Source organism: Mus caroli, unplaced genomic scaffold (assembly GCF_978045245.1).
Source record: "Mus caroli unplaced genomic scaffold, Mus_caroli_1 scaffold_8, whole genome shotgun sequence".
Lineage (NCBI taxonomy): Eukaryota > Metazoa > Chordata > Mammalia > Rodentia > Muridae > Mus > Mus caroli.
In genome coordinates, this window is record NW_028227263.1 from 14,993,312 (window position 1) to 15,017,658 (window position 24,347).

The 24,347-nt window shown below is 48.5% G+C and overlaps 1 protein-coding gene across 14 annotated transcripts in view; it reads right to left on the reverse strand.

Annotated features, from left to right (window-relative positions):
- Tacc2 (transforming acidic coiled-coil containing protein 2) overlaps positions 1–24,347 on the reverse strand; it is a 216,586-nt gene that overhangs the window by 86,703 nt on the left and 105,536 nt on the right. For all 14 annotated transcript variants that reach the window (XM_085841258.1, XM_029479160.2, XM_029479167.2 and 11 more), the window contains 2 exons: positions 14,714–14,839; positions 3,274–3,411 (listed from right to left, as the gene is read on the reverse strand). In XM_085841258.1, coding sequence (XP_085697384.1) covers positions 3,274–3,411; positions 14,714–14,839 — 264 coding nt within the window. The remainder of the gene's footprint in view (positions 1–3,273; positions 3,412–14,713; positions 14,840–24,347) is intronic.

Here is a 24,347-nt window from a genome sequence, read left to right on the forward strand (position 1 = left end):
TCAAATGATCACCAGTGGGTACAAGGGAGCGGGGGAGCAAGCCATTTGCCTGGAGTGTGGGGTTGTAACTGCACGTCCACAGCAGCCTCCAGAAGTGGGGAGCTGCAGAAGGCGTAGCAGGCATGCAGTAACTGAGCATCCGCAGAGCTAATGAGATGCGCCTTTTCCAGGACTCAGCGTCTCACTGCTGGCTTGCCCCTTCCAAGCCCTAACATGGAGAACAAAGCCCCAGCCGTGGGGCCTGTGGCTGCCTGGGCCTCACGAAAACGCAGGAGGCAGCTGGCCCTGACAGAGCAGAGATCTAACCTCTATCCTGGAGCCAAACGAACTTCAGGCTCTGGCCAGGTAGTGACTCAAACCTTCCATCTCAATGAAATGAAGTGCTAATTTGTGGTACTGTTGAAACTAGAGTTGGCCCAACCAGGGACTCATCAGATGGAGAAAGGCGTGATTTACATGGACGCCTGCATCCAGGCACTGGCCTTATGACTAACAACATGGAAACAGAGAGATGGAGGGCACCCTCACACAGGTCATTGATGGGAGCCCAGCAGGTCCAGGTCCTATGCAGCTGAGCCAGGTTATAAAGCCTCAGGGCACATCAACCATCAATCCTCAAGCGCCTGCCTCTCTGACAGGCGGCTACCAAGGCCTTTTAAAAATGCAAATCTGATCACATCACTGTTCTGCCCAGGGGCTTCTGGGCACTTAAAAGACAGGCAAGGAAGCCCAGGGCTAAAGCTGTGTGCATCGAAATACAGCAGCCCTGGATTAGGGCCCAAAATATAAAATAAATACCTCTGAGTCCACACTGACATAAATAAGTAATTGAATACATTAGTAAGTGGGGGAGAAAAGACAAGCCTCCCATGCAAAAGGATCATAAATAACTTATGTAGGCCTCACCCCCCAGCAGAAGGGAGAATAGCTCCCTGCCCTGCAGTGGGGAAGCATATGCGACACCCTCCCAGAAACTGTAGGACAGTCAAGGGAAGCCAGCCAGCCAGCCAGCCAAGTCAACACCAATAGCCATCAGCTATGCTGACACTGGGACCCTCCATTTTATAAATATGATACCTTTAGGCCTGAGAGCTGGCTCAGCAGGCAAATGTGCCTACCGTACCAGCTTGGCTACCTGGCTTTAATCCCTGGAACCCATGTAAAGATGCAAAGTGAAACCCAGCATCAAAAAGCTGTCCTCTGGCCTCCAAATAAACCCGGTGACGTGTGCTTCACATTTAAAACAAGGGACTGCCTTATTTTGGGTTTGTGAATGTTTTGTCTGCACCTTAAGTGAAGCGTGTGTATGCAATGCCAACAGAGACCAGAAGAGGGTGGGAGATGTCTTAGAACTGGAGTTAGAGGCAGTTGTGAGCCAGTAGGTGGGCGCTGGGAACGGAACTGGGGGCCTCTACAGAAGTAGCCAGTGCTCTTAACTACTCAACCATCTCTCCAGCCTTCGTTTAAAGAAAAGAAAAAAGAAAAAAAAAGTGATACTTTAAACCCTTCATCTTCTTTCAGAACTCACGGCTGCAGTCTAACCATAAGAAAGACATCAACCAAGTTCCAGCTGAGTGGTACTCTGTCCAGAACTGTTCTAACTATCAAGGTCACCAAATAAGACAGGAATGAAAACTGCCACAACTGAGGGGCATGTAGGGAGACTAAAGGCAACAGTGTTCTGAGTGACATCTGGGACAAGAAAGGGCATTAAAGACAAACTACAGAATACCCGGTAATGGAGACTTCAGTTAACAAGAATGTATCACTATGGGGTCAGTAACAGTGTCACATTAGCACAAACAATACTATTAAGATATCAGCAAGCTGGGCGTGGTGGCACACACTTTTAATCCCAGCACTCGGGAGGCAGAGGCAGGCAGATTTCTGAGTTCGAGGCCAGCCTGGTCTACAAAGTGTGTTCCAGGACAGCCAGGGCTACACAGAGAAACCCTGTCTCGAAAAACCAAAAAAAAAAAAAAAAAAAGAAAGAAAGAAAGAAAAGAGGGAACTATGGGTTAGGTAAATAGAACATCACTTTTTATCTTCTATATTCTTTTTATTTTGTTTTTTGTTGTTGTTTGGTTGGTGGGTTGGTTTTTGAGACAGTTTCTCTATATAGCCCTGATTGTTCTGGAACTCACTCTGTAGACCAGGCTGGCCTCAAACTCAGAAATCCGTCTGCCTCTGCCTCCCAAGTGCTAGGATTAAAGGCATACGCCACCACTGCCTGGCCTATCTTCTATATTCTTTGGTAAATCAAAACTGTACTTAAAAAAAAAGTTACCAAAGGAAACAAAGATAAGGACCCCAGTTTTTACGGCCCCACCTGCTGAGCCATGATCCACTTCCCTTGGAGGCTGCAGGCTCCAGTCTCTACACTCTAAAGACCCTTCAGCTCTGCTCCCCTGCCACGCATGCCTTCTCTGCCCCTAGGGACCACACACATGTAGAAACTCCCCAGGCAGCATCTATTCCTTCCCCAGTGTCCTCAGCCCACACAGGATTAATCCTACTGAGGACATCATTCTGTCTCCAGAGACCTCAAGGCTCCACATAGCCAGGCAGCATGTATCTTCCAGACCTGTGTCCTGTCCCTGGCATGATGTCTAGCCAGAGCAACTCAAGTCCTGATGCTGGCTCTCAGATGCATAAACAAACAAGACGCAAAAGGTGCCGGAATGGAGAATCCAGGAAGTAAACACTCCAAGGCAAACGGCAGGCACCTTAGTGAAATTTGTGTGAGAGCCTTGGGAGCCTCGGACACGGAACAAGTGGGTAGCTCACATTTACTAGACCCAGGAAGCAGGAGGCAAAGCTGTGTCCCTGTGAATTGGCTACATCAGACAGCAGTCACCCTTGGATAAACTTGACATAGTCACATGACCCTGACTACAGTCGAGATGCAGGACAAGCTATGATGTTACAGTTAAGATCTTTTAGCTCCTACCCTGGCCACCATAATACTTTCTATTCCTTGTAGTTTTGCCTTTTGCATAGTCTCCTGTAAGTGGAAACCTACAGGGGAACATTCTCACTCACAGGCTGTCGCTTCTGCCCCTCGGGAGTCCATGCCTTACACACAGTGTCCCTGATACAAAAGAACTAACTGCTTCAGGAAGCCAAGCTACAAGCCAAGCGATTACAGACATGGTGTCAGAGCCTTGCTGGCGCCATCTTAAACCCAGCTTACCCCAGGACAGACAGTGAGCGAGACCACCCAGCCTCGCTCTCTCCTGGGCAGCTGCTATGGGAGAAATGCTTGTAGATTACCTGGGTGCGTTCTTGGCCAGGTGTTGGGGGGAGGCAGTGGGGGTGACTTCTACTCCAGGACCGGCTGCGGAGGAAGCCGAGGCTGTATGTTCTGGGGCCAGAGGAGCAGGACTTGCACTGGCAGCAGATGGGGAGGCGCTGGGGACACAATGGGAGAATTATTTCAAATGGAATTCGGCTCCTTAATGGCACATTCATCCATCCTTTCTCACCCCACCCAACCCACCCACATTTGTGGAGAGGACTATTTAAAGACATAGCACACTGCTCCTTAGACTCCCTCGACTTACACATGGTAGAGGCCACAGCCTCCAGTCCCAGAGTTCCTCCCTCATTCGACTCCAAAAAACCTGGGAATTCATTAACTGCTCAAGTGTTAGGGGCCCTGGGTGTCTTCTTGTCTGAGGGTTGCTTGAAGTTTTTTATATAAAAGTATTCTAACAGTTTGGTGCATACAATGAAATTCTGTGTTGAAAATTAAAACACAATTCTAGAGGCAGGCAGATTTCTGAGTTTGAGGCCAACCTGGTCTACAGAGTGAGTTCCAGGACAGCCAGGGCTACACAGAGAAAACCCTGTCTTGAAAAACAAACAAACAAAAACTCCACAATTCTGTAAATTCCCCACAATTTGCCCCCAAATTTCAAGAGAGAGCAAAGTATGGGTGTATGAGCTATTGGGTCACTCTGGGACCTGGATTGGGATGGGGTTGGGAGTGGGGGCTAGGTGACAGCTCTGTCTAGGGGCCAAAAGGATTATGAAAGGCAAGCAGCCTTCATGTGGTAAATGTCTGCCCCCTCCTGGACAGCCAGGGGATCTGCCACTGTGCAGGGCCTCACAGAAAGCACCTGGAAACACAAGCCCCAAGCCAGAGGCCCTAACACAGAAGTGTTGGCAAAAAGCGAGGCATCTACAGCCTGGGAGCCAGTTTTCAAAGCAAGTGAGTCCCCAGCTCCTGCTGTCAGCCGGGAGCTGGTCAGCTGACGGCCTTGCAAGAGCCAGGCTGGAGTCTAGTGACTCAGAGGCAGGGCTTGAGACCCAGGCTGCAGGGGCAGCTGGAGTTTGAGGTTTTGCGGTCTATGGTACAGGATCCCTTCTTCTCTTAGGGGCAAATAGCCATAGGAGCATTGGTTTCTGAGTCACCATGCCATGCTCAGAGCCAGCCTTGTAGGCTCTGCCTCCAGACCAAACCTGGCCCTGAAAGACAGCAGCCACTGCGTTAGGTGCCCAACCCTGGAAAGGGAATTCTTACTCCTACTAAAGCCCTGTGGTGATTTAGCAGGCTCCACAGAATCAACCCCAGCTTTGCCCTTCCCTCCTTTCATGGTTCTGCCCAGCTTCTTTAGTTCCTATAACAGGCCTAACTCCTGGCTAGGCAGCTCCTCACTTAGTAAGCTAGCAATGCTTCACCCTCTCATATCTAGCCCACTTCCTAACTGAATCACGTAAGCACATCCATGCCTACAGTGGCTGCCCTTGTCCCTGCCTTCCCTACCCTTGGAAGACAGACCATGAAATCCAGGAGCCTACAAGACTGATTAGAACTCAATAAATGATTGAGAGAATATTTCAGGTCCAGAACAAAAGTCTCTTGAGCTATTTTAGCTTCTAAATAGACATTTAACTACCTATGTGGGGATCCAACATCCTTAAGACCGAGGTAAATCTTCTGGAATATACAGACAGACCTCTAGCTTCCTTCCACCAACCCAGAAGCTAAGATGGCATCTGAGGCTGTAACAGATTTCCCCATGTTGCTGTACCTGCTACCTGACGTTCCCACCAATGTACTTGAAATTTGTCTTGATTCATGACTTTTGTTCTGTTACTATAGAAACATCATGAGGCTACATCCATGTTGAAACATAGAATTTGGGTTAACCTAAATAAACGTCTACTTTATTCTTGTCCCCTTTGATGTGAGAGATGTGGTGGGGTTTTTGTTTTGGTGTGTACATGTATGTATGTACATGCATGCACATGTGTGTTTGTGTGTACACACATGCATTTGCCACAGCACATACATATGGATATCAGTGGACAACTGACTCGGACTGCCAGGCTTCATAGCAAGTGCCTTTACCTGCTAATCATTTCTTCAGACCCACTAGCTGTGTTTCCTCATTTGACAGCACCCACATCTGTGCTTTGCTCCCCAGTGATCCAATATTCAGACAGGCTATGAACAGCAAGCATCATCATCATGCGTGAAAAGAGAGCCCGTCACGTCCTTGGGCTGAGAAAGAGTGGGAAGCCACATTGCCAGTTCCTCAAGGGCCCCACAAGGTTGGGGGTAGAGAGGGTGGAACCCAAAAAGTTATGATCCTTGTAGGACCCTAGAAGCTAATCCATGGTGAATAAAAACTGAAAGATAAGCCAGGCATGGGGGACCACACCTATATCCCAGCACTTGGGAAGCCAAGGCAGAAGTATCATGAAGTCTGTGCCATCCTAGGCTATGCAGTAAGTCCTTGTCTCCAAACAAAATACAGAAAAGTGGCTGCAAATGAACAAAGCAAACTGCTGGGGGCTGTTTAATCTCCTTCAGAGAGTGTCACTCCGAACAGCCTTCATCCATGCTTACAATCAGTGCAAAGCCAGCTGCTGATGGGCACACCTTCAATCCCAGCAACCAGGAAAAGCAGGCAGGTGGGTCTGTGAGTTCAAGGTCAACCTGGTCTACGTACTGAGTGCTAGGACAGCAGAGAGAGACCCTGTTTCGAAGAGGGGAAAAAGCACATTGCAAGTCTAATTTCAGCTGTCTCTCGAGACTCCGCTGGCTGAGCTCCCACATTTATGAATCCCAGGAAGATCTGATTTCATTAAAGGTGCACTGACGAGACGGTTGTTGCTTACTGTTGTGTTACTTTGTGTTACAAAGGGTTCTCGCCTTTGGGTTGTGAGGCAAGTTACCAGAGGGTAGGGAAGATGGCCTCAGATCTGTGGTCCCAGGACAGCTCACAGCTGAGGATCGAGCATGGATGCCCTTGGGCTTTAGCTATTACCCGTGGGGCATTTTCCAGGGTCACCCAGAGACAACATGCCCTCAGTTCAGAAGTCTGGACAGCCTACTTGTCCTTAAGCCAGTATATTTCCAAAGGACCACCAGGCAGCTCTCTCCTCTCTTCCCCTCCACTGGCCTCCTCCTCCATAGCCACACCCTTCCTGCCCTGGCCAGTTCCTATTAGCTGAAGGCACCAAACAAATGACTCAACAGCTCAATTAGGAATGGAGCCTCCCTCCCACCATAGCCAGTTCTTGGCGCATCCATGACTGAGGTAGTCAAGCCCCAACAGGGAAGCTAAGTGACTCACTACCACACATGAACACCACAACCCCTCCTGACCCCTCCCTTCTCTCTGTGTCCTCTTCGGGCCCCTCCCCTCCCTCTCTCCGTCCTCTCCCTCCTCCTCCTCTTCCCAAGCTGGACACTGACACCGGAAGTCAGGACTGTGAGATTTTCCTGTTCTCAGAGGCTCAGGACCCCTGATCACCTTTTCCACTGAGTCACCTTCTTCTTCCGGAATCAGTCCTCTCTGTCCAGTCACCTCTGTGGCCCAGGCCTTCCTCATCTTAGCAGAACTCCTGGGGTATCCTGGAGTGTATACCTCAGGGTTTATTCCCCCAAGTTCCCTCAGCCACCAGAAGGTTCAGTTCAAGTCTGGTAAGGATGTTACCTCACCTAAAACCCTCTCCAATTCCTCACGCGCCCACAGGTGAGCCACACACAGACCCGTCTCCACAGCTCCCTGCTCCACATAGCAGAGGAAGCCATGAATTCCCCAAGCACACCTTAGCTTAGACATCCCTCCATCTGGAGGGGGCCTTAGAGCCCTCACCTGAAGGGGAGGCAGTGGCTACCAGGCTCTCTGAACATCTGGTAGTTCCCTGAAAGTGAGCTCTACTCTCCTGCTAGACCAGGAGTATCCCAGAGGAGGCCAGAGTCTTTGTCATCCTTTGGTGAGGCACACTCAAGAACATTCCACAAGCAGTAGGCCCTTCCATTCCTCACCTGGCAGCACAACCTCTGGGGCCACTGAACAAGGGACACATGTTCTCTGTTCTGGGAATGCCAAAGCCTACGTGCAAAGGCAGAGAAGGCCATGGAGTCTACACGGAAATGAATGTAACTAGAGGCAGGGTAAACAGCCCTCCATGTTCTAACAAATGTCAGGAATTCGAGAAGCAGCCAGGCACAGGGCCTTCTCAGTGTGGCACTGTGAGTGACAGCTCTTTAGTCACACCCAGAGAGCCTGGGCCTACATCTGAAATGGACCTTAAGTGCACTCCCTGCTCCCTCCCGCTTCCTGAGAGAACACAGGCCACTGTAGCAGAGACAGGAAGGCGGTAGGAGTTCCTGGTCAACAGCCTTGGCCAGCTCCTGTCTCTGCTTAGCCCCACATGACCAGCAATGACCATCTTAAAGACATTATTCTCAGGAAGGCAGCACTTTATAGCTGGGAGCTGCCGCCCAGGACCACTCCCAGCCTGAGCTGGGTCCCCCCACACCCCCCCGGGTGTGTCTTCCAAATCCTGCTCTAGGAGGACAGAGCCCTTCAAAGTGGACTCGATTCCATTTCCACCTTCTTGTGCCGCCTTCAGAGTAGGCCCACTGTCCTCTGAAAAAGGGTGGACAGGGGAGGTATGCAAGGTCCCTCTGGTTGTAAATATCCATGATCCTTTCTTCCCACGTAAGGAATTAATTAATGTTTTCCAAGCCATACGAGAATAATAAGGAAGTCAAATTCACATTCACGCAGAGTGTTCCTAATTTGGAAGATACAGAGAAAATCTAATTTAAACTTTTTTTTAGAATTGAACTGGCAACTAGGGAAGACATAAGCCATCACGATCTAGCAGCCAGTCAGGATTTATCATCAGTCAAGGTGTCGTTAAGCCCGGCTGGACAAGACCTTTGACCAGCTAGCACCACTACCTGCAGGTCAATATGCTATCCCTGAAGTGGCACTTTGCCAAGGTCCGGTGTAGCAACTGGTCCATTTAGCGATTCAGCAGCCATGTTAACCCACCCACAACAGAGAATTCTGGTGTGCAGACTCATAGCTAGACCGCCCAGTTACAGAGAGAGCCTGTTCCCAGCAGGTATCCTTTGATTCCCTGTTCTGGGCTTTTGAGTCCTTCTTGGCAGAGTTCCCACCGAACTGATAGCAAATTTCATTTCAAAAATCAGCTGGGGCTGCCAAATTAAGCCCCTGTCCCAGGACAAAGACCAGAGTGACTCCGGTTGTCACAAGAGGATGATAACAGCCCCCAAGGTACAAGCTGAACACATCATGGCCTACTGGGCCAGATGGCCATCTTATCTCCCATTTCACAGCACCGTCTGGAACGCATTTAGCACACAGCCTTCCTTTACAATCTCTTGATATTTTTCATCCTCGAATCCCCAAGTACACACACAATCACTCAGATAACAGGGCAGGCCTTAGGGCCACAGACTGGGCTCAGACTGAAAATGAGGAGCAAGCTGCAAAAAAGGGAACGTGCTCTGAAATTTCTGCTGTGGTAAACACTGGACAGTCTGCCTGTGGTGTGGATTGCAGAGCAGGGAGCGTGGTTCTGAGCTGCGACCTCTGGAAAGGTCCAAAGCCCAACCTGAGAGGTGCTAGGAATGGCCACATATCCAGATATTTCCAGTCTCTTAATGAGACCCACTCACCCAAGTCCCCCAGGCTGTCGAGTGTATAAACATCACCATCAATGCTGATCTGCAGATTTCAGAGAGTGGGGGGAGGGGTGAAGAAGGGGAATGGCAGGTCAATTCCTCCCATTCATTTTCCCTGCCCCTAAGTCTGCACCCAAAAGGAAGGACAGTGTCCTCCAGCTTGCAGAACTTCAGCAGAAAGAAAATATTAACTCGGAGAAAACTCATCAACAGCATCGTCCCCAAACAATAGGAAAGAGGTTGATGGTGCTGGAAGGTCTCCAGTTCTCACTGCTGTCACTAGCTGCTCAGTGGGGCTCCTGTTAATATGTCTCCTTATATGGCCCGAACACATGATGAACATACAAATAGATACAGAGGGGTCTGGAGAGATGGTTCAGTAGGTAAGAGCACCAGCTGTCCTTCCAGAGGTCCCCAGTTCAATTCCCAGCAACCACACGGTCGCTCACGACCATCTGTGATGGGATCTGATGCTCTTTCTCTTCTGCTGGTGTATCTGCAGGTGTCCATGCAGATAGAGCACTCGTATACATAAAATAAATAAATCTTAAAAAAAAGAATAGACACAGAGAACAGAAAGAGGCTGGTCTCTGATGTCAAGGACATGCATTTGTATACAAAGCCCAAAGGTGCCTACACAGATTAAATAGCTCACAAATCTCAAAATACCAAACAAAAACAATACTTCAAAATTGTCAGTAGTTGACAACTGCCAATATGGGAATCTCATGGTCTAGTGGCTCCCAGCTGAGAACACAAAGGTTATAAACAAACAAGTGACCCTCACTCAGTGCAGTGGGCACAGAGCACACAGCCCTGAGAGAGAGAGGCAAAGGAGCCTCTTACGGAATTCCGTCCTTCAGGTTGGTTAATTTCCTTTGTATATTAAAAAACAATTCCTCAGGGCTGGTGAGATAGCTCAGTGGGTAAAAACACTGACTGCTCTTCCAAAGGTCCTAAGTTCAAATCCCAGCCACCACATGGTGGCTCACAACCAACCATAATGAGATCCGATGCCCTCTTCTGGTGTGTCTGAAGACAGCAACAGTGTACTTATGAAGGCTCACAACCATCTGTAGAGTTACAGTGTACTAATATACATAAAATAAATAAGTCTTAAAAAAAAACAATTCCTCTACTTTATAACCCAGATATTAACTGCCTGATTATTAAATAAAGATTCAGCTAACTTTTTGGGAGAGTCAAATCTGCTCAAAGACAAAGAACTGCATTGTGCAAACTGATAAGAACAAAACCCATACATGATTTGGGAACAAAGGAAAAATAGAAGCAGGAATCCTGGGGTTCCACAGTGTCAAAAACAAGGTCATGATGCCTACCGGTGCAACAATTCCCCCCAGGTCAAAATGTCCCTCAGGATCACAATTCCCCCCAGGGCCACAATGCCCACCAGGGCCACAATGCCCCCCAGGGCCACAATTTCCCTGCAGGGCCATGACTCTTTCTACAGAAGTCACAGGTAGCTTCAGCCACCAACTGCTGCCCCCGGAGTCTGTAGTCCTGAGTCCTGTGACCAGGACAAGATTGCCTCTACCTAGTGTGCACCACACGGTGGCCCAGAACAGCAGTGGGAACACCCCTGGGGACTGGAATGGTTCAGATTCTAAGTATGGGCAGCTGTCAGACTCCCACCAGTTGCTCTGGTACACAGTAAGTCTGGCATAAAGCAGGGAGGTGAGTAGTTTTCCAGTGGTATTGATGGGACCACTCACGATCCAAGGAGAGACCACCGCTTAGATTCTAGACTGAGAAGAAACAGGAGTCAAGTGGGTCCTGAAGTGACCTTAATACCCTGCTCTGCCGCTCACAAGTGACAACACTAAAAGGTTTCTCTAGGAAAACCATTCTGGCTTTTTTCCTTTTTGAGTGAAAACACGGAACAGATAGGAGTGCAAATGGATGTGAGCAATCTAGTCATTTGTAAAATGTTCTAGAGAACTTGGGCCCAGGTTTTGTATATTAAAAAACATGTCAAAGCAGAATGGTGTCCACAGAGAGGACATGAAGAAGTGGCTTTCCTTTCATCTACGGAATCCCTCAGAGAGCGTGAGAGCCCCCTTCCTGGGAAGAACACAAGGCACTCTGCTTTGACCCCAGAGCATCAGCAGATGCCCTGAAGGCAGGGGAGGACCTGTCTCTGTCTCTGTCTCTGTCTCTCTCTCTCTCCCCCTCTTTTTTAAATCTTTAATACAGCCTCATACAGCAGGAAGGCCTCAAACTTTTGATGTAGGCAAAGCTGCCTCCTGCTCTGCTGGGGCCTCAGACATGAGCCGCTGAACCTGGCTCCATTTTCTTTAAATACCCTTTTACTTTTTCTTAAAAATGTTTATTGCATTTGTGTGTGTGTGTGTGTGTGTGTGTGTGCACTTAGATGAGTGTAGTAGTGTATTCCCTTAATCTTAGTACTCAGGAGGCAGAGGTTGTAAGATCTCTAAGTTTAAAGGCAGCCTGATCTACATCCAGGGATAATAGTGAGATCTTGTCTCAGAAAAGAAGAAACACTTTTAAAAAAGTTTTTCATTTAAATTCTGCTGTGTGGTGACCTCCTCAAAGATAACACCATTGTAACTAGAATGTCCTAAAGCAGCGGCTCTCAACCTGTGGGCCAAATGACCCGTTCACAGGGGCCACGTGTCAGATAGCCTGTATGTCATGTATTTACGTTATGATTCAGAAAAGTAACGAAACTACAGTTATGAAACACTAGCAGAATTAATTTTATGGCTGGGTGGGTCACCACAACATGACGAGCTGTAGTAAAGGGTTGCAGCATTAAGAAGTGGAGAACCGCTGCCCTAGAGGAAGACAGAAGAATTGCCTGCAGGAAGTAGCCAATTCAAAAGCTTCAGATTGAAGCCCCTGAAACTGATCAGATTCACTAGCTCACCCTTCCTCAAGTATCTATAGGCAGCAAGGCCAGCTGAAAGCTGCCCAGACAGGCTGAGCTGCCCAGGAGAATGCTGAGTAACCCCCATCCCATCGAGCTGCCTGTAGGCCACGCAGTATACTCCATTCAGGTTTCTAGCTTTCCTGAGGTGTTACCCACACTGGGGTGCTTTGCTGATGCACCTGTCTCTGAGTCATGTCTACTCCTGTAACCCCTCACGAATACTCCTGATATAACCTCAATAACTCAATGATTCACCAACCTGGACTTTGGAGTTTCCTCTCTTTGGTCTGTCACCGATACCCTATCTGGGAGAGAAGACACTCTCTGCTCACTTCTCTCCACGAACAAGTTGGACAAACAGCAAGTCTTGTTTCTGCAGGAGGGCAAACTAAGCTCTCTACACCGTTTCTTCCTTTCCTTCCTACACTAAGCAGGGAGGGGAAGACGGTCACTTCTGCACACACCAGGACACACATCTTAGCCACACCAACAGCTGAGCAGAGGTTAGCCCACTGGTTGCTTGCCATTCACAGCAGTGTTCTATGAAGCCCACAGACATGAGTTGGCCAATGCTAAACCATCGTGGGGGGTGGGGGGGAAAAGATGCTCTATTCCTGAGACCCTCTGGGTAGACTTTGATGAGTCACTCTATCAAAACACAACCTTTAGAGTGTGTACTTGTATTTAAAAGCATCCTAGAGGTCACAATCTGATCAACTATCCCTCTACTCACACAATGGCATTAACTCCTGCTAGACAGAACAAAGCCCTAGTAATGTCCATATTTTCTTCACTGGGTACCCTCAGGTCTCTGAGCACTTCAACATTGTATACAGGGATCACTCTAAACAGCAAGGTCACCAACAAGAGCACAGACGATTGCAAATATGCCATAAAGGAGGTCCTGAGTTCAGTTTCCAGCAACCACATGGTGGCTCACAACCATCTAGAATGAGATCTGGCGCCCTCTTCTGGCATGCAGGCAGAACGCTATGTGTAGAAAATAAATTTCTTTTAAAAGGGGTCACCTGTTCACAGCACGAGAGGGAAACCATGAACAGAAAGAATGCTCGTGTTGGGTGACTCCCAGTTTTCACTGTTCCGGATACAGGACTGAGAAGGAGCCACCAGTATTGACTCTGAGGTTATCAATGAACTCCAGAGATGAGTCACGTTCACAAACACTGCTTAAACAATGAGAGTTGACTGTGTTTCACGACAATACTATTTTATCATGTTGGATGACCAAAGTGAAACCAGCCAACCGATAGCTGTTCCTGTTGGAACTGCCTCTTTCCCGTCAACCTAGCAATGATCTCCTCCCGCACAAATGTTTACACTCCTGCTGGCTTCTCTTTAGTCGAATGTTTCCCTGCTCTTTGGCTCCTGCCTCCTGACTGCCCCCTGCCCAAGTCCCAGCTGTCCTTCCTCTGAGAGAGAGAGCATCCATGCTTACTCCTACCCCTTCCTGCACCCTGTGGTCACTCACTCATAGTCGGCATTGTAAGTGACATCTGCCAGGAATGGGGTCAGGAGCATGGCTGGGCAGCATAATACACCTGTCTCAACATGGCTGCCACACGGCCTGAGCCTGTTAACATTTTGCAGTCTTGGTCTGTACCCCTGTGAGATGCAGTTAGAACATTACTCTATCATCCGTGGCTCTTGAGAGGATCCACAGATCCACTTGAGATGGCCCACACAGCCATCCTTCTGTGTCCTAAGCAAAAAGAGGCCTGGGACAAGCTGTTTTGAAAAGGATGGTCCCTGGATAGAGAGGGGGCCTCAGAAGGGCAGATCATACCCCCGGCTGGACTACTGCGGTCTTCTATTTCTGATGCCCCTATGGGCGCTAAGCAACCAGCTATTCTACACTCCCATTGCTATGCCTTCCCTGATGTGACGGACTGTACCTGCAAACTGTGAGCCAAAATGATGGACTGTACCCGCAAACTGAATGTGAGCCAAAATGATGGACTGTACCCGCAAACTGTGAGCCAAAATGATGGACTGTACCCGCAAACTGTGAGCCAAAATGATGGACTGTACCCGCAAACTGTGAGCCAAAATGATGGACTGTACCCGCAAACTGTGAGCCAAAATGATGGACTGTACCCGCAAACTGTGAGCCAAAATGATGGACTGTACCCGCAAACTGTGAGCCAAAATGATGGACTGTACCCGCAAACTGTGAGCCAAAATGATGGACTGTACCCGCAAACTGTGAGACAAAATAAGTCCTCTACCCTAGGAGTTGCTTTTGTCAAAGCAACAAGAAATGCTGTGTTAATATGAATGTACACTATGTAGTGTGTATGTGTGTGTGTGTGTGTGTGGTTACCAAGTCTCAAGCCTGGTCTAAATGCAAATGCCACAGGCAAAAGGGAAGTGAGGCTGACTCCAGGCCAAGTGCTGAGTGGCAAAAACCTGGGGTGTGAAGGGCAAGGAAGAAGGGATTGCAGGAAACAATGGACAGAAGGCAGGGCTGAGGGCTGGTTCCTGAGAGCTGAGGAGCCTGGCTCCCCTTCCCATGCTCTGCTGACAACTCTGTTCTCTGATCATCACCCAAAGACAAAAGAAAACAAGACGCTGGCCCCGCTGGTGTCCCAGGCAGCTGCCAGGTACCTGTCCCAAAACAGCACATGCACTTTTCCTGTTGGGCTTCCAGTGTCCAATCAGAGTATAACTAATGCCACAAGAAGAGGCAAAGCCCTGGCACATACCTGCTGTGCTTAGAGCAGGTATACAGACCCTTCAAGGTGAGTGGGTGTGTGGGACAAGGGATGAGGAGGAACAGCCAGGGGACCTGGGCTCAGCCAGACCCAGCCATGCTTCTACTGTACCTCTGGACTGTCAGATGCGTAGAGACTGAGCTGACAGCGTCACCATGGTGGGAAGAGTCAGCTAAGGGTGGGTGTCCCGGGTCAGCAGGAGCAGCTGGCTGGATGACATCATCAGTTCCAGGGATGCTACAGAGAAAAGGAAAAAGAAAAAAAAAGTCAAGTAACTCAGAAAGCTCCCAGAAGGTGCAAATGTGTCTTAACATCTGGCTCTGGGCAGGGCTCACACTCTTTCTGTGTAGAAGGAAGGAGATGTCCGTGCTTCTTACAGATGGTGCTGCCCCTCCCCGGGGGGAGGGGAGTGAGGGGCGGGGTCTATCCCTGGCTACCAACAAGTAAGACAGAAACCAGTAGGAGGTTAGCATTTATACATGTTGCCACAGACCCCTTTGGGGTGCTGGGTTTTTGTTTTTGTTTTTTTTGTTGTCTTTGTTTTTGGCTTTTTATCACCACTTAGAAACAAAGGCACAGACAGGTTGAGTAACCTCAGCAGCCACCCTCTCCATCGCCACAGCAGGCTGGGCACCAAAGGTGGAGGAGGAAGAAGAGAACAGCAAATGGCCACCAGTGTGAGCAGCCATCGCTATATCCGAAAACCATGACTGAGAAGGAGCTTGACATTCTGCAGGACAGCGAAAGGTCACTGTAATTAGAGCATAGACAAAGGAGGGGCGACAGGAGGCAGATCACAAGACCAGGTGGACAAACAAGGGCTTGGCTTAAGCCAAAGGATTAACCTGAGGCTTCTGAATGTTCAGCCACCAACCAGGGCCCCTGGCTCGTGCATGAGTGACAGAGAGTGGGCCCAGGGGATTTTCTAAAACTACATTCTAAATACCAGCGGACGGGCCATACGGGTGCCCCTGAATTACTATTCTCTATGGGTCCCACCCACCATTCCAGTTCCTCTTGGGCAGATGCTAGTGCCCCATGGCTACACACAAGGGGCAGGGGGGTCAAAGAACAAGAGAAAGAAAAAAGGGAGCCAGCACAGAGGGGGAGGAATGGCCAGGATGCTAGAGAGCTTTGGTAGATTACAACTTGGAGACTCCTAAATTATGGACATGATCAACTTTCTAAATATTAAGAAGTTAGAGAAGGGGCTGGTGAGATGGCTCAGCGGTTAAGAGCACCAACTGCTCTTTTAGAGGTCCTGAGTTCAAATCCCAGCGACTACATGGTGGCTCACAACCATGAAACAAATAAGGAACCTATGGGCCAGAGTGAGCAGGAGTCGGAGCAAGAAGAAGAAAGGGAAGGGGGTAAAATAAATTTAAAAAGGAGGAGGAGGAGGAGGAGGAGGAGGAGGAGGAGGAGGAGGAGAGGAAGAGGAACAAGGAGAAGGAGGAGGGGAACAGGGAGAAGGAGGAGGGGAACAGGGAGAAGGGGAAGGGAAAGGGGAAGGGGAAGAGGTTGTTAGAGACGAAATACAGCCCGGAAATTTTGGCAGCACACACACAGAACATCATAAAAGACTCTGCCTGCTTTGACACACCATGGTCTTTCAAAGATGCTATTTTAAGAGATGATAAAGGGGCTGGAGAGATGGCTCAGCAGATAAGAGCAGTGACTGCTCTCCGAAGGTCCTGAGTTCAAATCCCAGCAACCACATGGTGGCTCACAACCTCCATAATGAAATCTGATGCCCTCTTCTGGTGTGTCTGAAGACAGCAACAGTGTACTCACATATAATAAATAAATCGAGAGGCGGGGGGAATAAAGGCTGAGAGCAAGGAGATTGTGGTCACAGTAGCAGACGTAACCAGAGGCAGTCAAAATGCCCAATAGTGCAAACAGTCTATCAGATGAAGGCACAGCCACAAAACAAATTCATTTACCACGGTTTAAGAATACTGGTAGAGCCTGGTCTACAAAGTGAGTTCCAGGACAGCCAGGGCTACACAGAGAAACCCTGTCTCGAAAAAACCAAAAAAAAAAAAAAAAAAAGAATACTGGTAGAGGTTTACATATCTAGGTGGAAATATTACCGTTATTAACTAAAAACTTTGAAAGAAAATCAACTATGGCCTCATAATTGAGCTTTGCATGTCTGGGTGCAGCAATGCCAGTAACAAGTCTGAACGAGCCAGCAAGCAAGGTAGAATCTATGCCAAGGTGCTAGCAGTAGAATTCTTTTTCTCAAGTTGAGTGTTTTATCTTGGTCACAGATTTGATATCTATTTTCTAATTCTTTCTTTACATCCCAAATGCTGCCCTGCCCCCACTGCCCGCTTGGAGAGTTCCTCCCCCACCCCCGTATTTTCTAGTTCTTTAAAAGAAATGTTAATTATATTGTTATTCATTTTATGTGCATGTGTGCACACATGTGGTGGTGAGAGCACAGCTTGCAGTGTGTGCCCTGCTTTCTATAGCTAAGCCATCCCGTGGGCCCCGTTTTCTGGTTCCATGTTGAATGAATACCACGAGTAAAATCGATATAAATAAGAAAATACATTTATGAAATATTTTTAAGTGTCAGGGAACAGCTTTGCTCCCTGGATTACTGAATGTTTTGTGACCTGGGTACCAGTAGAGCTACACCACTTCTGGGGTTCATGCCGTCCTGACTGAGGACTTGCCCATCTCTTTCTAAAGCAGAAACACACCCACATCCATTCATTAGGCATCACCAAAGAAAATGAAGGACCAAGAGAGAAGTTTCCAAAAACAGACCTCCACCCACACAGATGGTGGCACGACATTTTTCAGAGAATACTGATACTTCCCTAAGTTTTCTGAACATAAATACTTGATGGATGACATTTTCACTAATATCTTCATCAGCTCTGACGTTAGCGAGCAAATATGCTATTACACTCACAGAGTAACTGTCAATGATGTCAAGAGGGTTGGAGCCCAGAGCAGCCCCACCTTGGGATTTCTGCCAAGTGACTCCTTGGGACTTTAGCTTTTCTGTCTGTAAGAGTGAGGGCCTGAGCTGTGCCATCACACAGGGCTCCTCGATCTAGTCATATACCTTACTCCTGCTTACTAACTCACCTCCTTCTTCCTTCTGTATGTGCACCTCTACAGACTAAAGACCTGAGAACAGTGTGCCCAACAAGCATTAACAAGCTTCCAGTAAGGGTCTAACAACCTCTTGTACCAAAATAAAATAAAATAAATCATGATTTGAAATACTCATATATGTGCATCTACAATAAGCTGAACCAAAGGCGACTGCTAAATATCTGTGCATGTGTGCATGTGACCAGGTACACGTCTATCAAATTCACAGTGTACCACCAGCTCTGAGACCTTCCTGGCTTGCCTCCTGGTGATCTAGTTAAGTTTCAGGCAGCTTTGGATGGAGCTAAGCTGATTTCTGGACAGTTAGAGAGCTTCTTATAAAATACTTCAGGGGCTGGAGAGATGGCTCAGTGGCTAAGAGCACTGGTTGTTCTTGCAGAGGACGTGGCTCTGTTCCCAGCACCCACCTGGGTAGCTTGCAACCATCTGTAATTCCAGTTCCAGGGAATTCAATGCCCTCTTCTGACCTCTGTAGGCACCAGACACCAATGTGGTATATACACATGCATGCAGGCAAAATACTTATACACATAAAATAAAATAAAAGTCTAAAACATTCCTTCAGCAGATCTCTGTGAGTTGCAGGGCCTGGTTTATTTAGTAAGTTCCAGGAGAGTAAGGGCTATATAAAGAGATCCTGTTTCCAAAGATTTTTTTTTTTCCTAATTAAAAAAAAAAGAAATACCATTTCTTCTCAGACCTACTACTTGAAGGTATGAAAGCTTCCTAAATTCTACTCGTGGTAACACTGAGTCTAGAATGACTGAAATATTTTTCAGGGAGTACATTTTGGTTAGATTTCAACCACCAGCTGCTATCACCAGCTGCTGGGCCAGCCCTGCAAACCTAGGCAGCAAGAGTTACGTGGTCGCTGGACTGTGTGGGGAAACTTCTTACCAACACCTGCTTTCCTACGAGGCTGTGAAGTACCAACATGGAGACTGAGGTGGCAAGGGCCCTGCTGCCAAGAGGAGGGTGCCCGTGTTCTAGTGTGAAAGGGCCAATCTTGGGCTCCACATTCCATAGTTCATCCATGCCCATCATGATCCCTGTGGGCAGGAGTGAATCACATGGGACGATACACTCCAGGTTGACAGGCTAATCCAGAGCAAGGTAAACCCAAAATCCAAAGAACAGTGTCTCAGGTGTGACATCTTAGTGCGTTAGGCGACTCTTAACAGATGCCCAGAGACTAGTGGCCTGTAGAGCATTTTCACAAGCAGTAACTGACGTGGGAGAGCTCTGTTTCTCTCAACATTCTGGAAGCTGAGATTTCATGATCAAAGCCAGCAAGTCTGGGGTCTGATGGGTGCCCTTCTCCAGGCTCAGAGTTTGTGCCGATTCATCTGGTAGAAGGGGACAGGGAACTCTCTCTGGTTCCTTTCATATAACACTAATCCCATTCGTGAACGTTTTCCCTCGGGCCTACCAACCTCCCCAAGCCCCTGCCTCCTAATACCACCAACCACCCTTGAGCCTTCAGGTCTGTGCAGGCTCGTCTTATGTCACCTTGATACAAATGTCATGGATAGGAGGGAGTCTCCATTGAAAAACATACTTCCATAAGACTGAGCCTGTAGAGAATTTTCACAATCAGTAGTTGGTGTGGAAGAACCCGGCCCATTGTGAATGGGGCCGTTCCTGGGCTGATGGTCCTCAATCTAACCAGGCTGAACAAACCTTGTGGAGCAGGCCAGTAAGCAGAACTCCTTCATGGTCTCCACATGAGCTCCTGCCTCCAGGTCCCCTCCCAGTTTGAGTTCTTCCTGTCATGGCTTCCCTCAAAGGTCTATGACTCAGGATATGTAAACCAATTAGCCTGTCTTCCCAAGTTGCTTTCATATATGGTAGTGTTTCATCAGACTGATAGTAACCCTCACTAAAACAGGGTCTCAACATACGAGTTCTGGAGGACACAGTCAGCCCTATTAAGGGGTACCAGAGGAACACACTGTCACAGGAATACAGGATTCTTGCTGGCTAGAGTGATCTAGGTGAAGTCCTAGGAATATTCTAGGAATAGCGGAGACAACAAAGGACATTACTGGGCCCTTGTGTGCAACAATTCCTGCAAACTAACAACAGTTTCTCAGGCAGGAAGGCCACTAGTGTGAGGCTCCATCCTCTATGCCACACAACCAAGGAAGCTTCCTCCCTCTCTCTCTCTTTCTCTCCCTCTCTGCGTGGTTACAAAACCACTGGCCTTCCTTCTCTTCCTCAGAGGAGAAGGGTGGTGTGGAGAAAGCTGGCCAAGGACAACAACGGCAAAGCCAGGCCCGGTGTCCTGAGGAAGTCGTCAGCACGGGGAGAACGGCCAAGAAACAGGAACAGCAAGATCAAAGGCAGCAGAAGCCAGGCTCTCATGAGAAGAGGAGCTGCATGTACAAAAATGCGATTGGGCTGTAGGAAAAAGAAAGAGACGGGGCTAGGTGGTGGTTGGAGACTATCGGTTAAGCTGGAATAGAGGCAGAGAGGTGCGTGTGCATGTGAGTCCCTGTGTAGACAGAAGCACATATTCACCCTATTTCCTAGCTCCCTCTTGAGAAAGGTTCTGTCAAAAGGATGGAATCTCAAAGGGGCAGCCATTAGCCAAACCTTGGGTTATTTGGACCTCAAAAAGGGAAATATGGGACCTAGAGAGATGGCTCAGTGGTTAAAAGCACTGGTTGTTCTCCCAGAGAAGCAAGGTTCAATTCCCAGCACCCACATGGCGGCTCACGTACTGAGCTGTAGCTCTTGTCTCTTGGGATCCAAGGGCCTCTGAGGGAACTGTACACACATGTGCATAGTCAGCCATGTAAGCAAAACACTCATCCACACAGGGTAAACGCTCAAAGAAATAACAAAAGAACACAGAGAAAGTAATGGATCGCAATCAATCCATGGAGTTAGTGTAATGATGGATATATCCACATGGGCTGAAATGATGACAAGGAGAAAGGAGGGCCTTCTAGTGTCTGGTGCGGACAAGGAAACAGAGATGCATCCACTAAGGACCCATCATGAAGGAGGCAAGTGCAGGCCAGGCAGGGGCCATGGGAGGATGCTAAGACAGGGGCACGGAGGCATAAAGCAGCAACTGGACATCTGATCGCTAAGCATCTTCTACCAAATACCATGTAATCACAAAATGAAAAGTGATCTTCTCTGTAGTGGAGAGGTCTGGCAGGCTCCGGCTTTGCCAGGTACTCCTGCCACCACTACAGAGGCCCAGCTTCACTTCTGCAGATTAGTCTGCTCATAGACGGGCATAGGGTGAGGGACTTTCAACATCAGGAGACATCTGTGCTCTTCAAGGTCATGGGAAACTTGGAACGGCAAGGCAGGATTCTAGACTGAAAGAGAGTAGGTGGTGGGACACAGGGTCCAGCGTAGGACTGCGCCCTGGACCTGCTGGGACATGGTCAGAGGTGGTGATGCTGAGTGGAGTCTGAGAACTAGGGACTGCTCCCCAGATGGATGGCTGCATTGGCGTCATACCAGAGGGTGCTGCTGTCTAGGGACACGCATGCTGGAGCTCTCGAGGATTTGGGCTTTAGGTTTGGGAGGGGGCGACTTCTTTCAAGTTGATCTTGAATGACTCAGAGACGAATAGGAACAGATATACATCTGTAGATAGAGTGACTGGCAGAACCTCTGTGGGAGAATATCAGTACTCTGTTCTCACAGCTGCTCTGAACCAGCAATCAATGTGTGCAACAACAGTTAGACAAGGCTTTCCAGCGACGCCCTGCACCAGCAAGGAGCCTGGTCTGGCTCTGGCAGGCCGCACGGGCTCTGAGGAGAGCAGAGAGGTTAAGGTGGACAGCTGAGGCTAGGTTCTGAGAGGCCTCAGAAGGTCAGGAGATAAGGCATGAACTTGTAGCCTTGAGGTGACAAGAGTGTCAACAGAGCCATCCGCAGGCGAGTGGCAGGACATTTTAAAAATGACAGTTATGTTGCTGCAGAGAATAACTAAAGAGACGATCCCCTAGTGAGGGGGTCCCAGTAAGAGCTCTGGGACTATTTAGGAGCCAGATAAGGCTGAACAGCACGCAAGCCGCTGCAGAGGAGGGGGGCTTCCAGGTGTCCACCCAGGATTTCGTGAATGACAGAGAGAGCAATCAGAGGCCATCATTGAATGACTTGGCTTTAACTACAAGCCTCACACATAAACTCAGGACTTCCTGTGTCATTAGTGACTTATCTTTAACAAGGATTTGAGATTCTTTCTTTCTTTATTTATTTATCTCTAAAGGAAGTCCAGTGAACTTAAATAAGTTTACCTCATTCTGATTAATACATAAACTAGGGTTCCCTGGAGTTTGGGATGTTGTTATTGGCATTGCTACCTTTTTCTTCTATAAATTGTTTCGTTTTCTTCTGAGACAGAATCTCCCGTAGTCCAGGCTGGCCTTAAACTACCCACATGGGGTAGGATGTCCTTACCTAGAACTCCTGGTCCTCCCGCCTCTACCTCCAGCCTGCTGGAACTACAGGCAGGTGCTATGGGGCCAGGTTTATTAAGCAGAGGGTTTTGTGTGTTCTAGGCAAGCACTGTACCAACCGTGCTCCACACAGCCGGGTCTCTGGCTTGGAAGTATTCCTTCTTCTTTTCCCCAGGTAAGCTAAGAAACCTACTTTATTATCTAAATGATAGTCTCATCATGTTACCCAGACTAGTTCAATTATCATGCCAAGGCCTCTAACTAGCTGGGGCTGTGGGTGTGGGGCACAGTGTCAGCTACTGTAAAACTTGATAAACTCAAGGCTGGACTCCCCAGAAACTGTGCACTGCACTGTAGGGAACCCCGGAAGTCACAGCTGCCAGCTCTGTGCAGCTCACCTCTGTTATTATGTGAGGTTTTGGAAGGCAATGTCAGAGCTCAGTGGAATGGAAACGTCTCTGATTGTAGCTCTTCTGCACAAGCTGTAGGCAGGCTGTAAACTAGCAATACACAGTAGGCAGAGGGAAGGTGTCATGACACCTGGAGACTCCCCTGGGAGTGTCCTTCGCAGAGCACTCCTGAGCATCCTGCTCAAGGATGTCCTCTGGGGAATCCTAGCAGACAGACCCTTGTTCTGCTTCTGCTGGTAATCACTAATGCAGGCTCTGGGCAGGCCAAGCTGGGCTTTCTTTGTCTGGATCTAGTAGGTGAGAGTGGAGTATGGCCTGGCATGCCTGAGCATCAGGCACAAGCAGAGCCGATTGCTAGGCCAGCAAGATCACGTTGCCTAAGATCAGACAGGGAACAAGGCTGTGATGGTTAAGGTATTTGACCAAGATCTAGGAATGCTCGTTTTATTGTTGCTAACACTCTAATATATATGAACTTGGTAACAGATTAACCTAAGCATATGAGCCTCACTCATAAGAACAGCTCCTTGCCAAGCCTGTGTAGGAGCATCCCACACTCTCAGGCTCCCTTTGCAAGGATGAAGAACACTATCAAGCTGAAGCCAAGGGCATGCATAGGAGTCCAGAAATCTTCCAGTCAGCCAGGAGGCCTGGCCAGAGGGAGGAAACAGGATGAAGGTGCCTCCCACAAGCTCTAGGGAAAGTGGCTGGTGGGATGACTCTGAGGCAGAGTACAGACAAACACTTCCACTCCCAGATAAGCAAGTCCAGCAAGGCAAAGACTTGCCCTTTGGTTAAAACAAAAGGAAATACTCTTTTTTTTTTTTTTTTTTTTTTAGAGGAAAAAAATGTGTACAGTATCTCAGGGCTTTGCCAAATGTGGTCTGCAATTCTCCAGGACTCCTGACAAGAGGGCAGCCATACTGCCTAATAGAAGATAGAAGAGGAGACCAGGTCTTGGGCGTGTGGGCCTCTCACTGCTGACCCTAAAGTCCTTCAGGAGCCCAGGCTGTCTTCTGGAGTCTTCCCTTGGAAAGAGCACAGCCCAGTCTGGAGCACAGACACAGCTCAGGAGGGGTGCAAGAAGCCATGGGACCTCTCAGGAGAGAGGAAGGAACAGAACAGCAGGTCCAGGAGGGAACTTGGACCATCAGCAACGAAAGAGGGAACACTGCCCTTCACCACCAAACCTCAATCCAGGACACAGAAGTAAGTGCACGGGAATGAATGAATGAATGAATGAATGAACGAACCAAGAAGGCTGTACAGCCCCAGGGAGCCATAGCCGTGAAGGTTGATATAATGCAGTGTTTGGCACACATTTCAAGCAAAACTTCCACTCATTTCAACTCTGACCTGCGCTTTTCATTTCTTATAAGGTCTCAATTGTTTTTTCAAAGCCTCAAATATATTTTTCCTACTCCTAGGCCTCAGTACTGGGTCTTTGCTGATGAAGAAATAAAAGGCCTGACATAACCCCTCTTGGGAGGCAAAGACTGCACGGTCAGACTGCCTTAGTCAGAACCATTCCTCTGCAATAAAGAGCAGTGCAGTCTTAGGGCAGGTCTACCCAAAGCTCTCAGTCTCCCCATCTGCCACCCAGGCAACAGTCAGACTCATTAAGGGCAGTCCTGAGAGCATCTCTCCAGCAGGGTACCTGCCCAGTGGGATGTGTTCAAGAAAGGAAGGTACCATCAACATAGACGCAGCGGGTCCACACTCCCTCCTTCCTCCCCGCAGGGTGTGCCTCCCCCCATATACACACTTCTC